Source organism: Nerophis lumbriciformis, linkage group LG04 (assembly GCF_033978685.3).
Source record: "Nerophis lumbriciformis linkage group LG04, RoL_Nlum_v2.1, whole genome shotgun sequence".
NCBI lineage: Eukaryota > Metazoa > Chordata > Actinopteri > Syngnathiformes > Syngnathidae > Nerophis > Nerophis lumbriciformis.
Genome location: NC_084551.2, coordinates 28,221,551 through 28,238,768, shown reverse-complemented (window position 1 = coordinate 28,238,768; position 17,218 = coordinate 28,221,551). Strand labels below are relative to the sequence as shown.

General features: G+C 40.1%; 1 protein-coding gene across 2 annotated transcripts in view; it reads right to left on the bottom strand.

Annotated features, from left to right (window-relative positions):
* The window catches only part of LOC133598614 (F-actin-uncapping protein LRRC16A-like), a 135,690-nt gene that overhangs the window by 75,403 nt on the left and 43,069 nt on the right, over positions 1 to 17,218 (bottom strand). For both annotated transcript variants that reach the window (XM_061951344.1, XM_061951337.1), the window contains exon 3: positions 8,920 to 8,970. In XM_061951344.1, coding sequence (XP_061807328.1) covers positions 8,920 to 8,970 — 51 coding nt within the window. The remainder of the gene's footprint in view (positions 1 to 8,919; positions 8,971 to 17,218) is intronic.

The following is a 17,218-nucleotide window of genomic DNA, read 5'->3' as shown; positions in this document are numbered from 1 at the left end:
TCATGGCAGACTTCATGAGAGACAACAAAGAAAAGAAATATAATCACTTACTGTACAATGTTTGCTCTTACTAAGATGCCGACTGAAGGGATGTTCACAGCTTGCCTTTTAGATTTATTTAGAAACCACACGAAGGGTTAAAAAAGGCGGTGCACAAACGAGTGTGTTTTTCTCGCCATCTTTGGGTCTAGGTTGAATGTCACAGCTGACCAGTTTCTCAGTTAATGGCTACATTCTTCTACAATAGAGATGATAGGACATGATTTAATCAAACTAAGTTTGACCAACTCAGAGGCAATCATAATTCAGCAACTCAATATGTCAACAATATAGCTGCAAAAGCTGGTTAATGTTCAGGTCACAAGATGTAAATGGAGTATTATTGGCAGTTTTTGGATGCATTTTAGAGTGATTTAGAGACACGATGGATTACTCCCATTAGCGCCGTTGGTAGCCACCGAGAACAGATTAGAATGAAAAATGTAAAAAAAAATACATACCGTATTTTTCGGACTATAAGTGCGACTTATACTCAGGAGCGACTTATGTGTGAAATTATTAACACATTACCGTAAAATATCAAATAATATTATTTATCTCATTCACTTAAGAGACTTGACGTTAGTTATTTGAATGACTCTTACCATAATATGTTACGTTAACATACCAGGCACGTTCTCTGTTGGTTATTTATGCGTCATATAACGTACACTTATTCAGCCTGTTCACTATTCTTTATTTATTTTAAATTGCCTTTCAAATGTCTATTCTTGGTGTTGGGTTTTATCAAATAGATTTCCCCAAAAAATGAGACTTATACTCCAGTGCGACTTATATATGTTTTTTTCCTTCTTTATTATGCATTTTCGGCCGGTGCGACTTATACTCTGGAGCGGCTTATAGTCCGAAAAATACGGTACGTGTTCTTGTCTTTCATAAGGATTGTGAATGATAGGAAAATGTAAAAAAAAAAGTGAATTTCCCCATTAAGTGGCTACAAACATGCAGTGTGTTAAAGTTTTGCGTAATCATAAGCACTACCAGTTAGTACCAACATATTAAATCGTCCACATTATTTATGAATTTTATCAAATTCTTACCAATCGGCAATACATAACATACAGTGATGCATAATGTGTAGTACATGTTATTTATTGTGTATGATCCAGACTATCTGCATCATGCTACAATATGCTGTACATATTGTTGCTGTAGAATATGAACCGACCCTCGGCCAATGTCACCGGAACATGCTGACACAAACGTGCCCACGCCAAAAGCAAAACAACATGCTGTGAGATGACCGAATGCATTAGTGTTTGCACGACTCACTCGTTCATTCATTGCCCACCTGTCACTTAATCAACAAAGGGTAAAAGATACATGAAGATTAAGACGTCGCAGGCATTAATAACATGTTTTAAAAATGACAATAGTTGGGAGAATAATTGTGTTTTGGTAGGGATTCAGTGAGGCTATGAGGCCTTGAGGGTTACCAAGTGCAGTCTAGGAATCTCAGACACACAAACACAAAATCCCATTGAGAGGGTATAGAATAAGCCAAAAGGGGGATTCGGAGAAAGAAAAATACAAGTAAAGAAAGTGAATTATGTTTTACAGGCATTATCAATCAACCAATCAATGTTTACTTATATAGCCCTAAATCACGAGTGTCTCAAAGGGCTGCACAAGCCACAACGACATCCTCGGCTCAGATCCCACATCAGGGCAAGAAAAAACTCAACCCAATTGGATAACAATGAGAAACCTTGGAGATATCTCTACACTAAGGCATTGCACTCCAGTCTAAAGAGCAACACCCTGTAAATCCCCCCAGCTGACTGTTCTTTTGTGCTTCAGGGTTTCCCCTAAACTGCCATGATACCTGTGGCGGTGGGGGCGTGGTTATGGGTGTGGTCACCATGACAGAGTGATTTGCATAATTTGCTAAGATGATATAATTTTCTTTAAAAAGGCTCAAAAAATGGATACATACATTAAAAACAAATCTGTTTCTTTTCATTAACATATATTTTTGTAATCGTTTTGCCATATTTTCAACTGCTGCTTTTTTTGTACAAGGTACTTTGTTGAGATTTTTTTGAAAGGGTTTACAGACTTTTAAGGACTTAAAAAAATATAGCATCTTCTTCTGTTATTATGGAATGTACTCGTGTTTAGAGACTCTACTTTTTCTACTGTCCCACGCGGTCCCTGACTAAAGAGGCTGAAGCAAGCATTACGTCACAGTTGCTTCCTGCTGATGGTCTAGTTGGACTTTCTCTTTTTAAAAGCCGCCACTGTCTTCTTAATATTTGCACATTTTGTAGGTGGCTGTCTGCGCGGGTATATATGCAGTATATATTAAAATCACGTCCACATCGCAGACACGCTGACAACGCTACAGACAATGGCGTGCGTTTTGTCTATATCTGGTTTCTGTAGCGCGGTTTTCGGTGATCAGTCATTTTTCAATGGTCAAGTTTTCGGTACATCACTTGTCAATAGTGCGCAAATAATAGGCTATGTATATCAGTTTAAACTGCAATGAGCAGCTAATGTTAATGTTTTATGTTTGTGTGGTTTGGATTTGATGTCAGATTTTCCCATGGCTACAAACACACCATCCGTGCCTGAAAGGTGATTGGTGGCAAATTTATAAGAGCATGCCTAAATTTACCGCATGCCTTTGGTAAGCGCCGGAGTGAGAAGAGGTTTTAAATTAATTACCGCCGGTGCGCTAATTCAAGGAAATACGGTAAACTGGTAAGCGGGTAAATCCGCCATGTATTTCTTAAATCTCCGGCTTTTAGCTTTGTATGGACTCATTGATCGTTTACAAACGGAGTTCGGAGAGGAAGTGACGCCAGAAAGCCCGCACCCACACAGGAATTAAAGCCAGAAAAAAAGCGCCACAGCCAGCTTCATAACAACCGGAGCTAAAAAGATGGAGACGAGTCATCCAGACATGCCCGTGTTTCACCCTCTTCTACATGTACAGACGCTTGTGGAAATCACACATGAATACCTTAAGTGAAGGAAACACGTGATTGCAGTTATTTCGGAAACTACACATCTCAGACGGCAAGAAAACTTTCGAATGTCCGGGTCAGCTGTGATTCTATTTACCGAAAAACTTTGTCCCTTCCTCCCGTGGATGTGATACAGGCAGTGTGTGACTACAAATATTGCTTTATGGATGTGACTGTGAAATGGCCAGGCAGCGTGCATGATGCTCGCATCTTTGCTAACTCCGCCATTAACGCGCAGCTGAAAGATGGAACCATCCCTTCGTGTCCCAAACAACTGCTGGAAGATGAAGATCCGGTCACTATTTTTCTTTTGGGAGACCAAGCTTATCCCCTCACGCCATATCTCACAAAAGAATACCCCAATGGCGGAGTCAACCCACAACTATATATATATATATATATATATATATATATATATATATATATATATATATATATATATATATATATATATATATATTTACATCAATTGTTGTAAAATGTTCTTTGTCGCATTGTCTACTTTCTCATGTCCAATAAAGCTAATGGCTCAGGTGTGATTCACTACAATAGGGCCCCACAGCACACTGGATTCTAGTTAACTGAAATACCACAACACTGGATATTGTTCGAAGGAGATACATTTTAATTTAAAAACTTGCACACAAAACACAGCAAATAAATGTAAAATGCACAGCAAACTATTTACAATATAACTTGTAAATAACAACTTCACAGTGAAGTGAAGTCATCTACTGGAGAGCTTGGAGCAGATGGACGCTCAGGTAGATTTTTTTTTTTTTTTCGCACTTGCATACTACGTCTCGTTGCGCCGGCGGACGGAAGGGGGCGGGGGTTTTAAACGGTGGCATTGTTGTGTGTGGACACGGATAAGGTTAGGGGGGATTTACTAGGGCTGTGACTCTTTGGGTGTCCCACGATTCGATTTAAATATCGATTCTTGGGGTCACGATTCGATTCAAAATCGATTTTTTTTTCAATTCAATACGATTCTCGATTTAAAAACTATATTTTCCCGATTCAAAACAATTCTCTATTCATTCAATACATAGGATTTCAGCAGGATCTACCCCAGTCTGCTGACATGCAAGCAGAGTAGTAGATTTTTGTAAAAAGCTTTTATAATTGTAAAGGACAATGTTTTATCAACTGATTGTAATAATGTAAATTTGTTTTAATTATTAAATGAACCAAAAATATGACTTATTTTATCTTTGTGAAAATATTGGACACAGTGTGCTGTCAAGCTTATGAGATGTGATGCAAGTGTAAGCCACTGTGACACTATTGTTCTTTTTTTTTATATATAAATGTCTAATGATAGTGTCAATGAGGGATTTTTAATCACTGCTATGTTGAAATTGTAACTAATATTGATACTGTTGTTGATAATATTCATTTTTGTTTCACTACTTTTGGATTGTTCTGTGTCGTGTTTGTGTCTCCTCTCAACTGCTCTGTTTATTGCAGTTCTGAGTGTTGCTGGGTTGGGTTTGGTTTTGGAATTGGATTGCATTGTTATAATATTTCTGTGTATTGTTTTGTTGGATTGATTTAAAAAAAATGAGAATCTATTCTGAATCGCACAACGTGAGAATCGCGATTCGAATTCGAAACGATTTTTTCCCACACCCCTAGGATTTACCCTGGATAACCTTATCTGGTTTAGTGTAAACGAGGCCTTAAAGATGCTTATCCAACACATTCTGTTCTTTATTCTGTTTAACTCCTGTTTTAGAACAAAGCGTAGCAACTAATCTTAATTTGTTGTTGGCTCATCCGCTCTAAAATAAAGTTTCAAGAAAACAGTCACACCAAACTGTATATGAATTCTTAATCTGAAATCTGATATTAGGATGGTATCTGGTATTTGTATGGCTTCATATTATGTAAATGAGAAAATAAGGCAACAAATCAGTTCATTTACAGTATAGAGTTACACTTAAGATGCTACAAACAAAGAAACTGGGGTAAAAAAATATATTCAGCTACAGAGGGATATGAAGGATTTGAAGCACCACATTCAACACGAGACATTGCAGGTTATCCCCGCTGACCTTTGGCACAGTAGTGAGTGGGGGAAGGAATGACAAGAGCACAAAGTAATCTGGATTGAGGGAAGGGTGGGGGTGAAAATGCTGAATCAAGGGTTTAAGGGACAGACAGGCAAAGTTGTCTGTAGAAAGCATAGATGTGGTTTTGGTACTTACATAACTTACTTGATAATGGTTTATAAAACAGGTGTCTAACAAGAGCGTACATAGAGAGAAAACTCTCGCACTACTCAAACTAAATCTGGAATCATAACTAGCAGAAAGATGGTCAACTTGAACAACACCACATGTAATGCAATCAATCAATCACTTACAACTGTCCCTGAGGGCATGTATTGACCGGAAAGAATACAGCTGTATAAGGCACTACAGTTAAGTATTTCCTGGAAATGGTGCGAGCCATGATGGTACAGTGATGTCATCAGGGGGATCTACGCATTGCCTCCAATATGTGCGAGTGACAATGTTTCCATGCACTAAATTAATCGGATTTCTCAAATTGTCCAGTTATAAGTATTTTCACACCAACGTGTGAAATCCCAGTGTCCATGCACACTCTCTAATGCAACTATTGGTCATACACTGTGTGCCTCCCATTCACAGGTAGGTCTGAAGCAAAGAAATACTGGCAGGAGAGTTTTTCAAAGGAATTTTAATACGGACAATCATGGAAACAAAACTTTAGAATTCATAAGGCTCTGTGGATTGGTGGAAGGAGTTTTAAATTCAAATGAAAAGACCGTTTGTGCCCCGCCCGATACTGTTCCAGATGAAGGTTTCTATTGTTCTGGACTATCTTGCCAGTTGTGTGAAACACAGAGTTATTGTTCATCAGTTTGTGTACAGTATGCGTCATTCTATTTCAATATTTCAGGGACGGCGTGGCGCAGTGGAAGAATGGCCGTGCGCGACCCGAGGGTCCCTGGTTCAATCAGCACCTAGTACCAACCTCGTCATGTCCGTTGTGTCCTGAGCAAGACACTTCACCCTTGCTCCTGATGGGTGCTGGTTAGCGCCTTGCATGGCAGCTCCCTCCATCAGTGTGTGAATGTGTGTGTGAATGGGTAAATGTGGAAGTAGTGTCAAAGCGCTTTGAGTACCTTGAAGGTAGAAAAGCGCTATATAAGTACAACCCATTTATCATTTATCATTTATGTAATTCGTATTTGGTTCAGGAGTGCAAATTAAGCCGGTGTTCTCCATTTTCTTAGCTACCTTCTTAAATAAATCCATGTTTCTTTTTTAACTTCAAAATGTTCTGTTCGTTTAATTTGTGAAGCAAATAAACAGTTTCCTCTTCATTACAATTGTTTCTTATGTTTTTATTGAATGGTATCTGCTTCCAGGTTATATTCCACGCGTTGAGACTGGCACATGTGCAATATGAAGGGTCCCCTCCGGCTGCACACACCCACTCGGGAGATCTGGTTTTCAATCGCATAATCCAGGTGTGTTAGTCTGACTTTTTAAAAACGGAACACGATCAGATTAAGGTGTTTCCATCGGTTGCAGGATGCTTATTTAGAGCCAAACTATTTGAGCAATCGGACTAATTTAGTGCATGGACACATACTGATTGTGTGTGTGTGAACAGACCTAGCACAATCTAAAATAATGTAACAATTACTACCGCATTTTAAACTACAAAAGTATGGTAGTAAATACCATATTGTATCCTACTGGTAGGGATGGTACCTTTCACATTTGAGCCGATGCAAAACTAATATTCTCGGTATCTAGGAAACAATACCGATATCAATTTTTGGTACTTCAAATGTTAATTTTTAGGCTCAAGCACCCCCCGCAACCCCAAAAAGGACAAGCGGTAGGAAATGGATGGATGGATGGATGGATGTTTTATTAAATTCTTAACAGTAATTGTTGTCTAGTTGTTATACATTGATTTCTTACACTCCTGAGTTTTATTTGCATATATTATATAGTAGACTTTGCATGCAGTTACAAATCCAAGATCTTAGATGACAGTAATGTATAGGCTACGGTGTGTTGCTGAGTCAGAGAGTAGTTTTGCCATTAAGCTGAATATAGTCTTTTGATGTGCCCTAACACGTGTTTATACTGTGAGTATTGTATTTATTACACACCAAATGTTTGATTGTAATGTGCATCCTATTGGTGGTTTTAAAGAAGGTGTTAAAATTGTAATGTTAAATTGCTAATGCTAATCAGTCTTATGTCTACGGCAAATCCAATAAAAATTGGCATCGATCAAGCGCATTTAGAAAAGTGGAGCCTTACAGTATGTTCAAGTGTTTTCTATCAGGCATACTTGCTTTGTTGGCAAAATTGCAACATTCATCAGAGGCAGTCTGACAAAATCTGCTCTCAGTGCTGCTTAAGTGACGGCCAAGTCTGCAACTGCACGTGATGTCATGTGCAATACAGTTTGTTTTTGCGTGAATCAATATCCAGTAGTAAGGGTGTACCGATACAACGTTTTCACTTTTGGTTCGATACCGATATTGTAGCCTTGAGTGTTGGCCGATACTGATATGAAACTGATACAATATCAGTAGAAATCATAGTACAGCACATACTTGATCATTTTGTAGTGTGGAATGTTAAACTTTGATCAAGTGAAATGAATAATAGAATGATAGTAGGTATAAAAAACACTAACCTTATAGCATAAACGTACATACTTGTATTCAGTGTTCGTAATAATGGTATTATATAATAACGGTGTTATATAATAATGGCCGTTATTTTTACTAGCAACAAGTATTCTAATTAATTACTTTTAGGTCCGTTATAACACTGTTAGCAATAGCTTGATGAAACGCGGCGCGCAACGTTTTATATCAATAACAAGACAGAGTCATAAGTGCAGCAAGTTCAATGCAGGAAATATATTTTTACTTGTGAAAGCAACAAGCAGCACCGCACTAAAATGAACTTGATATCAAACTGGAAGAGGCAACATTACAGACAACAACGCGCGCACACGCACGCACGCACGCACGCACGCACGCACGCACGCACGCACGCACGCACGCACGCACGCACGCACGCACGCACGCACGCACGCACGCTCATCCCTAGCCACAAGGAATGCTGCAACTATTTATGATACGGTGTACCCACCTGAGAACCAGTATTGTCTGCAGTAACCATTTTTGTTTTGCATACCAGGACTATTTTGTTTTGGAATTTCTAACACTGACAATTGACAAAAGATATGGCCGAAAACAAAATGTCTACAGTCGAGGAGGCTGATTCTCAAGAGGATAAGAAAATATACACAGTATTAGCAACATGTTCTCAACTTTATGGCCACCTACACATTCTAATTATGATGTGTATCAAACATTCTGCCTTTACAAAGATCATGTGCAATTTTGATTCATAATGTCAAATAAGTAGCTATGCTAGTGTTGCTCATTTCTGTGTCCACCCTCACTCTTGATGTGCAGTAATATTCATGTTAGACCAATAGTGTGCCACTATTTAAAACTGGTTTTATATAACCTTTGGTAAATAAGATGTGATCAATGCAGTTATTAGCCGAATGGTAAAACTATAAACAAAAACTCTAGAACAGCTCTGTGTCCGGACATGACTGGTTTGACTGTGACACACCTGAGCATAACCAGACTGGACACACAATACGCATGAGCGTGTACTCCGATTTCATTACTGTGTTTATTTGACAGAAATAGTAACAGCCTCTTTGGATATTGAATCACCTCAGTTACATTTGCAAATGCAGCAAAACTATTAGACCGACAGCCATCTGAATGCATTTGTTCTGGATTTCCGATTAAAAGGTGTTTTTGAAAATATTGTAAGTTTAATGTTAACTTTTCTCTTACCTTGGTGGGAATACGTGCAGTGAGGAGGTATGCTCGCTGAGACGCAAGAGCCTGAGAGGGAAGAGAGGGGGAAAATAATGAGTCTGTGGCAGTAAATATGCATTCTGTCGCGGTAAACACAGTGTGAAAAACTGTAAAAAGGAAGTGACACAGAATACAAGAGAGGATATCTGCTGACTCATCAGGATAAAAATGCATGACTTGGAAAAAGGAAGTCTAAGAAACAAAAAAAAAAAATGAAGATTTTTCAGATCAAAATCAATATCTCTCAGGAAATGTGCATATTTTTTTATCACTATATCCTGTCACTATTTGCAGGGGTGCATTCTGAGAAGTGAACAGTTTCCAGGCTGCAGAGATAACACACTGATGCATGAGCAAGCATAGATGAAACGCATACACTTTACATTCAAATGCTGACAATCAGCCTTAGAAGTGCACTGTATGTTGAGATGTTCACACAGTATGGTGTTATTGTATTGCAGTCTCTATGTCACATGATTGTACAACATACCATTAGTGACATTCTGAGATGGAATTACACTAACACAACATGAAATAATTAATCATTAAAATATTCTGCCACAAAGGACTGAGACCTTTGAAACAATCAAAATAAAAATAAAAAGTTACCAACGCTTGTGCTTTAAGATGATACAACCCTAACTATATGCCAAAGGCTTTATCCAAGCCTGCCTGATATTTCCTTGTCATAACAAACTCCCATACTCAATGCTGACCTTTAAATTTGTAGACAAAATGAAAATAGCAAAAGTTGTACGAATTCATAAGACTGGAGACAAACACCAGTTTACAAATTACAGACCTGGTTCTTTAATTTCATAGACAAACAAAGCTAATATCTCAACATCAATGGCTTTAATCGAAATAACGGAATATATTACTAATGCAATAGGTGGTAAAAAGTGTGCAGTTGCAGTGTTTATGGATCTAACAAAAGCATTTGACACATCCATCCATCCATTTTTTACCGCGTGTCCCTTTCGGGGTCGCGGGGGGTGCTGGAGCCTATCTTAGCTGCATTCGGGACGTAGGCGGGGTACACCCTGGACAAGTTGCCACCTCATCGCAGGGCCAACACAGATAGACAGACAACATTCACAATCACATTCACACACTAGGGCCAATTTAGTGTTGCCAATCAACCTATCCCCAGGTGCAAAGAATATCCCCAGGTGCATGTCTTTGGCACAATTCATCATAATATTTTAATCAGAATTGTATGGCATCAGAGGGCTGGCCTTGAACTGGGTAAAAGGTTACTTAACCAACAAGAAGCAATATGTGAAGCTAGGCCGGGGGTCGGCAACCCGCGGCTCTAGATCTGCATGTGGCTCTTTAGCGCCGGCCTCGTGGCTCTCTGGAGCTTTTTCAAAAACGTATGAAAATGAAAACATATATCTTTTGTTTTAATATGGTTTCTGTAGGAGGACAAACATGACACAAACCTCCCTAATTGTTAGAAATCCCGCTGTTTATATTAAACATGATTCAGTGATTAGAGACTATTTGGCGAGCGTGGTTTTGTCCTACTAATTTTGGCGATCCTTGAACTCACCGTAGTTTGTTTACATCTACAACTTTCTCCGACTTTCTAAGATGTGTTTTATGCCAAACCTTTTTTGTCTCATTTTGTCCACCAAACTTTTAATGTTGTGTGTGAAGGCACAAAGGTGAGCTTTGTTGATATCATTGACTTATGTGGAGGGCGAATCAGGCATATTTGGTCACTGCATTACTGCAAACTAATTGATGCTAACATGCTAATTAGGCTAGCTGTATGTACATATTGCATCATTATGCCTCGTGTGTAGGTATATTTTAAGTAATTTAATTTCCTTTAAGAACTCTTAATTTGATTTATGTGCATGTCTCATGACACATTATCTGTATGTAATATTGACTGCATTGCTGATAGTTGTTTGTGTACCGTTACCGACCACAGCAAACGTTACCCAGCTTGCAAAGATTATTATAAATCTACTAGAAGACAGCCTGCCGTTTCCTTTAACTTGGACACATATCTATACCTTTGGCATTCCTAAACCAGTAATTTCCAGGAGTTATCTCACCCTCTGAGATGCCTCAATTTTACCAATGATTTTGAATGTTATAAAAATGTATTGAATAAATATTACATTTTAACAAAGATTTGCTGTGGCATTACACAGGGATCAATACTGGGACCAAACTTCAAATATGTTCAAACTCTATGTCAACGACATTTGTAATGTCTTAAAGTTAGTATTATTTGCAAACGATACAACTGTGTTTTGTTCAGGAGAGAACACACAGAAGCTCATACAAATAACAAAATAAATGAATAAATTAAAGAGATGGTTTGAAAAAAAAACAGACTATCTTTGAATCTCAGTAAAAACTAAAATAATGCTATTTGTAACAGTAGAAGAGAAAGTCAAATACAAATAGACGGAGTAGACATTGAAAGAGTATATGAAAAAATGTTTTGGGGCATATTATTTAATGATAAAAAAGAACTACAAATCTTATATAAAACATGCAACATTAGGTGGCAATAAATACATCTTTATTTTATGCTGCCTTTTTTTTGTTGCAGCTTTTACATATACTGTAATATTGTACATGGTAATTGGGATTTGTTATATATTGTATATAGTATATACAAATATAATATAATATAATATCAGTATATATGATATACTGTATATATAATATGTAAATAATACATATGTTATATTGCTTCTACGGTACATTTTTAGTCTACTTTATACCTGCATTATCCTTTCCATCCTTACACTTTCCATCCTTTGTAACTGAGCTACTGTGTGGAACAATTTCCCCTGTGGGTCATTAAAGTTTGTCTAAGTCTAGTCTATAATAAATAAAGCAAAATATGTATTGGACAAAAAAAATAAAACCACTCCATATTCTCTACTGCCCGCTAGTGTTACCATATCTGAGTTATTGTGCAGAAATATGGGGAAATAACTACAAAAGTATTTTTCAGTCACTAACCGTGTTACAAAAGAGGTCAGTTGTAATAACACATAATGTTGGCTATAGAGAACATTCAAACCCTTTATTTATTGAATCAAAAATAATGATATTCAACGGTACAGTGAATTTGCAACAAGCAAACATTATGCACAAAGCAAACTATAACCTGCTACCCAGGAATGTACAACAATTCTTCTGATCCAAATAGGAGACATAAAACCTCAGAGAAAAATGTAACTTAAAACATTTATATGCACGTACAACACTTAAAACCTTTGGTATCTCAGTATGTGAAATTAAATTATGGAATGGACTAAGTAAAGAAGTCAAACAATGTATTAATATGATCCAATTTAAGGAACTGTTCAAACTTAAAGTGTTAACAAAGTACAAAGAAAAAGAACCATGATAAACATTTTTAACTTATTGAAAATGATATAACCTTATCCATCTCACTATATGACATACAACTTACATCACAATTTATTTATTTTTCATGAGAATTGTATTATTTATAGAGTAAATTGTGTACACATTGAGAACAGGAAGAGAATAAAAGTGTTAGGAATTCCTATAAAATGGAAAAGGGTTAGAATTAAATAAATTCTGCTTCTTCCCATTCTTTTTCGAACATGTTGAAAAGAGAAACGGGAAATTCTGATGCATCATGTTGTAATTGTATGCATGTTTGAAATAAACTTCAACCATGAACCATTATAGAAGGATCCTCAAAAAAAGAAAATACTCCTTACAGTAATTCTCTTTGATAAATTCATTCTCACTCTTTCTCAGTCATTTAAAATCCAAATACACTTCAAAGATAAAACAGGTTATCTTTATAACCTGTCAGCACAATACATCCCTGATGGCAATGTTGAAAAATTGGTTGGAGTCATATCCATAAAGAATAACTGGGAAACATACCAAAGAAGACAATAAAATGACATGAAAGCAGATTAGATGGCAGGTAGACATTGGAGTATATGATGAATAAAATATACAATAAAAGACAAAACCAACACCACAACCACCAAGGGGAACGCAAAAACCAAAAAACTGTCACCGTCTTTGTGAAAAAAGAGAAAAATGTAAGCCAGGTAAACAAAAAAACACAGTATTTTTATTTTTTTCCCCAAGATGGCGGCGCGCACAGACGCAGCGGCTTACGGCTGTCCATTTCAGTGCTCTTTCTTCCTTCTTTTCTTCATGTTTTTTTTCCTTTTGTGCACCACCTGTACTGCAAACACCCGGTACACCCGCCAGTCACTCTTGGATATCGGTAACTCGCACCAGATATCTGTTTCGAGCGACTTTCACCACGAGCACAACATCCCAGATGACATAGCGAGAGCACAGGGCTCTCCGTGGTTTGTTGTCGGGTCTGGGAGACGGCGCAGACGGAGGAGGGAGAGGAATCAGAAGCGTGGCCGCAGGTCCGGCGTCTTGCTCAGGCTTAGGAAACAACCCCACAAGCCACCTCTACCGAGCCTGTTCCTCTCTAATGCCAGATCCCTTGTACAGAAGATGGACGACCTGGAGTTACAACTTGCTGGAAACCGCTATGTTCGGGACTGTTGTGCTATGATTATCACCGAAACCTGGCTTCACCCAGAAATACCCGATGCTAGCATGCAGCTAGCCGGACGCACTCTGCTCCGCCGGGACAGAACTAAGGACTCCGGTAAGAGCAGAGGAGGGGGGCTCTGTATCTACGTGCATGAGAACTGGTGCAACAACGGGACAATCACTGAACAGCACTGTTGCCCGGACGTGGAGTACATGTCTGTTAGATGTCGGCCTTTTTTTCTCCCGAGAGAGCTGTCTGTTGTTATCATCACGGCTGTGTATATTCCACCGGACGCCAAAGTAAACACAACTTCTGCTGAACACCGTCAACGAACAGCAGCGGGCCCACCCCGACGGTGTTCATATCATAGCAGGGGATTTTAATAAGGCCAATCTGAAGACTGTACTCCCTAAGTTCTACCAGCACGTGAAGTGTTCTACAAGGGGCAAGAACACCCTGGACCACGTGTATACCAACATAAAGCACGCGTACAGAGCTACACCCCTCCCCCAGCTTGGACAGTCAGACCATCTTTCCCTCCTGCTCTCTCCTACCTACACCCCCATCAGACGCCAGGCCATGCCTATCACAAAGACTGTTATGACCTGGCCTGACGATGCACTCCCCAAACTTCAGGACTGCTTCCAACAAACAGACTGGGACCTCTTCCAACAACAGGAGCTGGAGACAGCCACAGGAACGGTGCTGGACTACATAAAGTTCTGCATCGGGAATGTGACTGTGGAAAAAACCATCCGGGTTTACCCCAACAAGAAAGCCTGGATGACCAGCCAGGTCCGCACACTCCTCAGGGCCCGCGACGCAGCCTTCAGGTCAGGGGACAGGGCACTGTACAGTGTTGCTAGAGCCGACCTGAAGAGAAGGATTAAAAAAGCAAAGGCGGACCACAGGAGGTGCATAGAGTCCCATCTGTCCAGCAAAAACTCACGGGAGGTGTGGCGGGGCATTCATGACATCACGAACTTCAGAGGCTGCAATATGACAACTGCGGATCAGAGTGCGACACTGGCAGAGGAGCTTAACTGTTTCTTTGCCCGTTTCGAAACCCCCCAGCGACACTCATCTGCTCCAGCCCTGCCCCCGCCCCCACCGGGCTCCGGCGCCACTCCACTCACTGTACAGGAGCACAGTGTCAGACGAGTGCTCCTGGCTGTGAACCCCAGGAAGGCTACCGGACCAGACGGAGTACCTGGAAAGGTGCTCAGGACGTGCGCCCACCAGCTCGCTCCCCCCCTCACCAGGATCTTCAACCTCTCCCTGGCTCAGGCAGTCATCCCATCCTGCCTAAAGTCATCTACAATAATCCCGGTGCCGAAGAAGTCTCCCATCACCAGCCTGAATGATTACCGACCAGTGGCCCTCACTCCGGTAATCATGAAGTGCTTCGAGCGACTTGTTCTCCAGCACATCAAGGACCATATCCCTCCAGACTTCGACCCCCACCAGTTCGCATACCGGGCGAACAGGTCCACAGAGGACGCCATCGCTGTTGCTCTCCACTCTGCTCTGAACCACCTGGAGCAGCAGCAGAGCTACGTCCGGATGCTCTCTGTGGACTATAGCTCTGCCTTCAATACAATAATCCCGGACAGACTCTGCAATAAACTGGACACTCTTGGCCTCCCCCCTCTCACAAACGCCTGGATAAGGGACTTCCTAACGGACCGACCCCAGAATGTGAGACTTGGCCCGCACCTCTCATCCTCCCGCACGCTGAGCATCGGCTCCCCACAGGGCTGTGTGCTGAGCCCCCTCCTCTACTGCCTTTACACCCATGACTGCAGTCCGGCCCACAGTGACAACCTTACCGTCAAGTTTGCCGACGATACCACAGTGGTCGGGCTCATCTCCAGAGGTGACGAGGCTGCCTACAGAGAGGAGGTCCTGAAGCTGACGGCCTGGTCTTCGGAGAACAACCTCGCTCTCAACACCAGCAAGACCAGAGAGATCATCGTCGACTTCAGGAGGAGCAGCACCGACCCTGCCCCCCTCTACATCAACGGCGAGCGTGTAGAGAGGGTCCACACCTTCAGGTACCTTGGAGTCCACATCTCTAATGACTTCTCCTGGACAGTCAACACCACATCAATCATCAAGAAGGCTCAGCAGCGGCTACACTTCCTTAGAGTCCTCGGGAAGTACAACCTGAAGCCTGACCTGCTGCTGACCTTCTACCGCTCGTCCATCGAGAGCCTGCTGACCTACTGTATTACGGTATGGTACGGCAGCTGCACTGCAGCAGACAGGGAGAGGCTGCAAAGAGTGGTCAAGACGGCTCAGAAGATCATCGGCCGCCCTCTCCCCTCTCTGACGGACATCTACACCTCCCGCTGCCTCAACAGAGCCAGTGCCATCATCAAAGACAGCACCCACCCTGGCTCTGACCTGTTCCACCTGCTGCCCTCTGGGAAGCGCTACAGGTGCATTAAAACCAAAACAAACAGGCTAAAGAACAGCTTCTTCCCCAGGGCCATAACCATCCTGAACGGACTGCCCCATTGTCCCTCATAACTGCCTTCTCTTCGGTGCAATAACCCATTCCACCAACCACCCTGTTTTTGTTTTGTTTTTTCATGTATATATTCATTTCACACCATATTCATTGCACTTCTACATTTTTACAATTTTTATATATTTGCACATTGTTTTTCTAGCATGCAAGTAGTAAGGTTTGATGTGATGAAGACAGACAGTCATCCCTGTGTGGCCAAACGTTACTTCTAGTAAAGAGCACCAGTTGCCAAGGCTGTGCATAAATCTGCCTCTCTAATCTGCTCTTTAATTTTTAAACTGCTGTCTTTATTTCACTGAGTTGATGGCAGTTTCTATACCACAGTGTATTAGTCTATTGAAGGCCTGCACAATTCTGTAAAAATGAGAAAGACGAGTTTGTTGCTTAAAATTGAGATTGCGATTCTCTGTGACGATTTAGTCACACACTCATGTGCACAAACACGAACCATGTTAATGGCCGTGTGCTTATGTTTAAAAGAAATCACACTATTCTTTATTATTATCATTAAGGATGTTCCAATCAGGGGTTTATGCTGCCAATTGTGATCATCCATGAGAGAATACCAATTTGATCACATGTACAGTATTAACTTTACATTTTTAAATTCATTTATGGTGAGTGCTATTGAAAGTTTAACAATATCAACATATTTAGATGCGTCCTTATTTTCTTTTTTTTTTTAACATACAAGTGACACCGAGAGAGACAATTGGTAGAAAATGGATGAATGTTGAATCAAAACAAAGTCAATATTACACAATAACTAAACAAAAGCAAAAACTACTATTCACTACTCTTTTAAATTATATGTTGTTTGCCCTCAAAGCCTACCTGTTTTCGGGAAAGTATTCCTGAGTTTGTAAACATTAACAAAAAACAAAAATCTAAATATTTTGAAAACATTTGAATATCGACCTAATAATTCTAGTGCCAATCATATACTGATACTACCCTTGGTAAGCTCCAATTTATGGATTGACCCGCCCTCCTCTTAAATGTTGTGTACTGACTACAACAATGCTGACAGTATATTATCCTTTCTTTAAACACTAGACTTTTGTTAACCTACTTGTTAATTTCATGTTGACAACTGCTTACTTTCAGCTGCAACGCTGTTCAATCAACACTTCTTACAATTTACAAGGCACTTATTTTTTGGTGTTGTTCAAAGTAGGACTGCAACGATTAGTCGACAT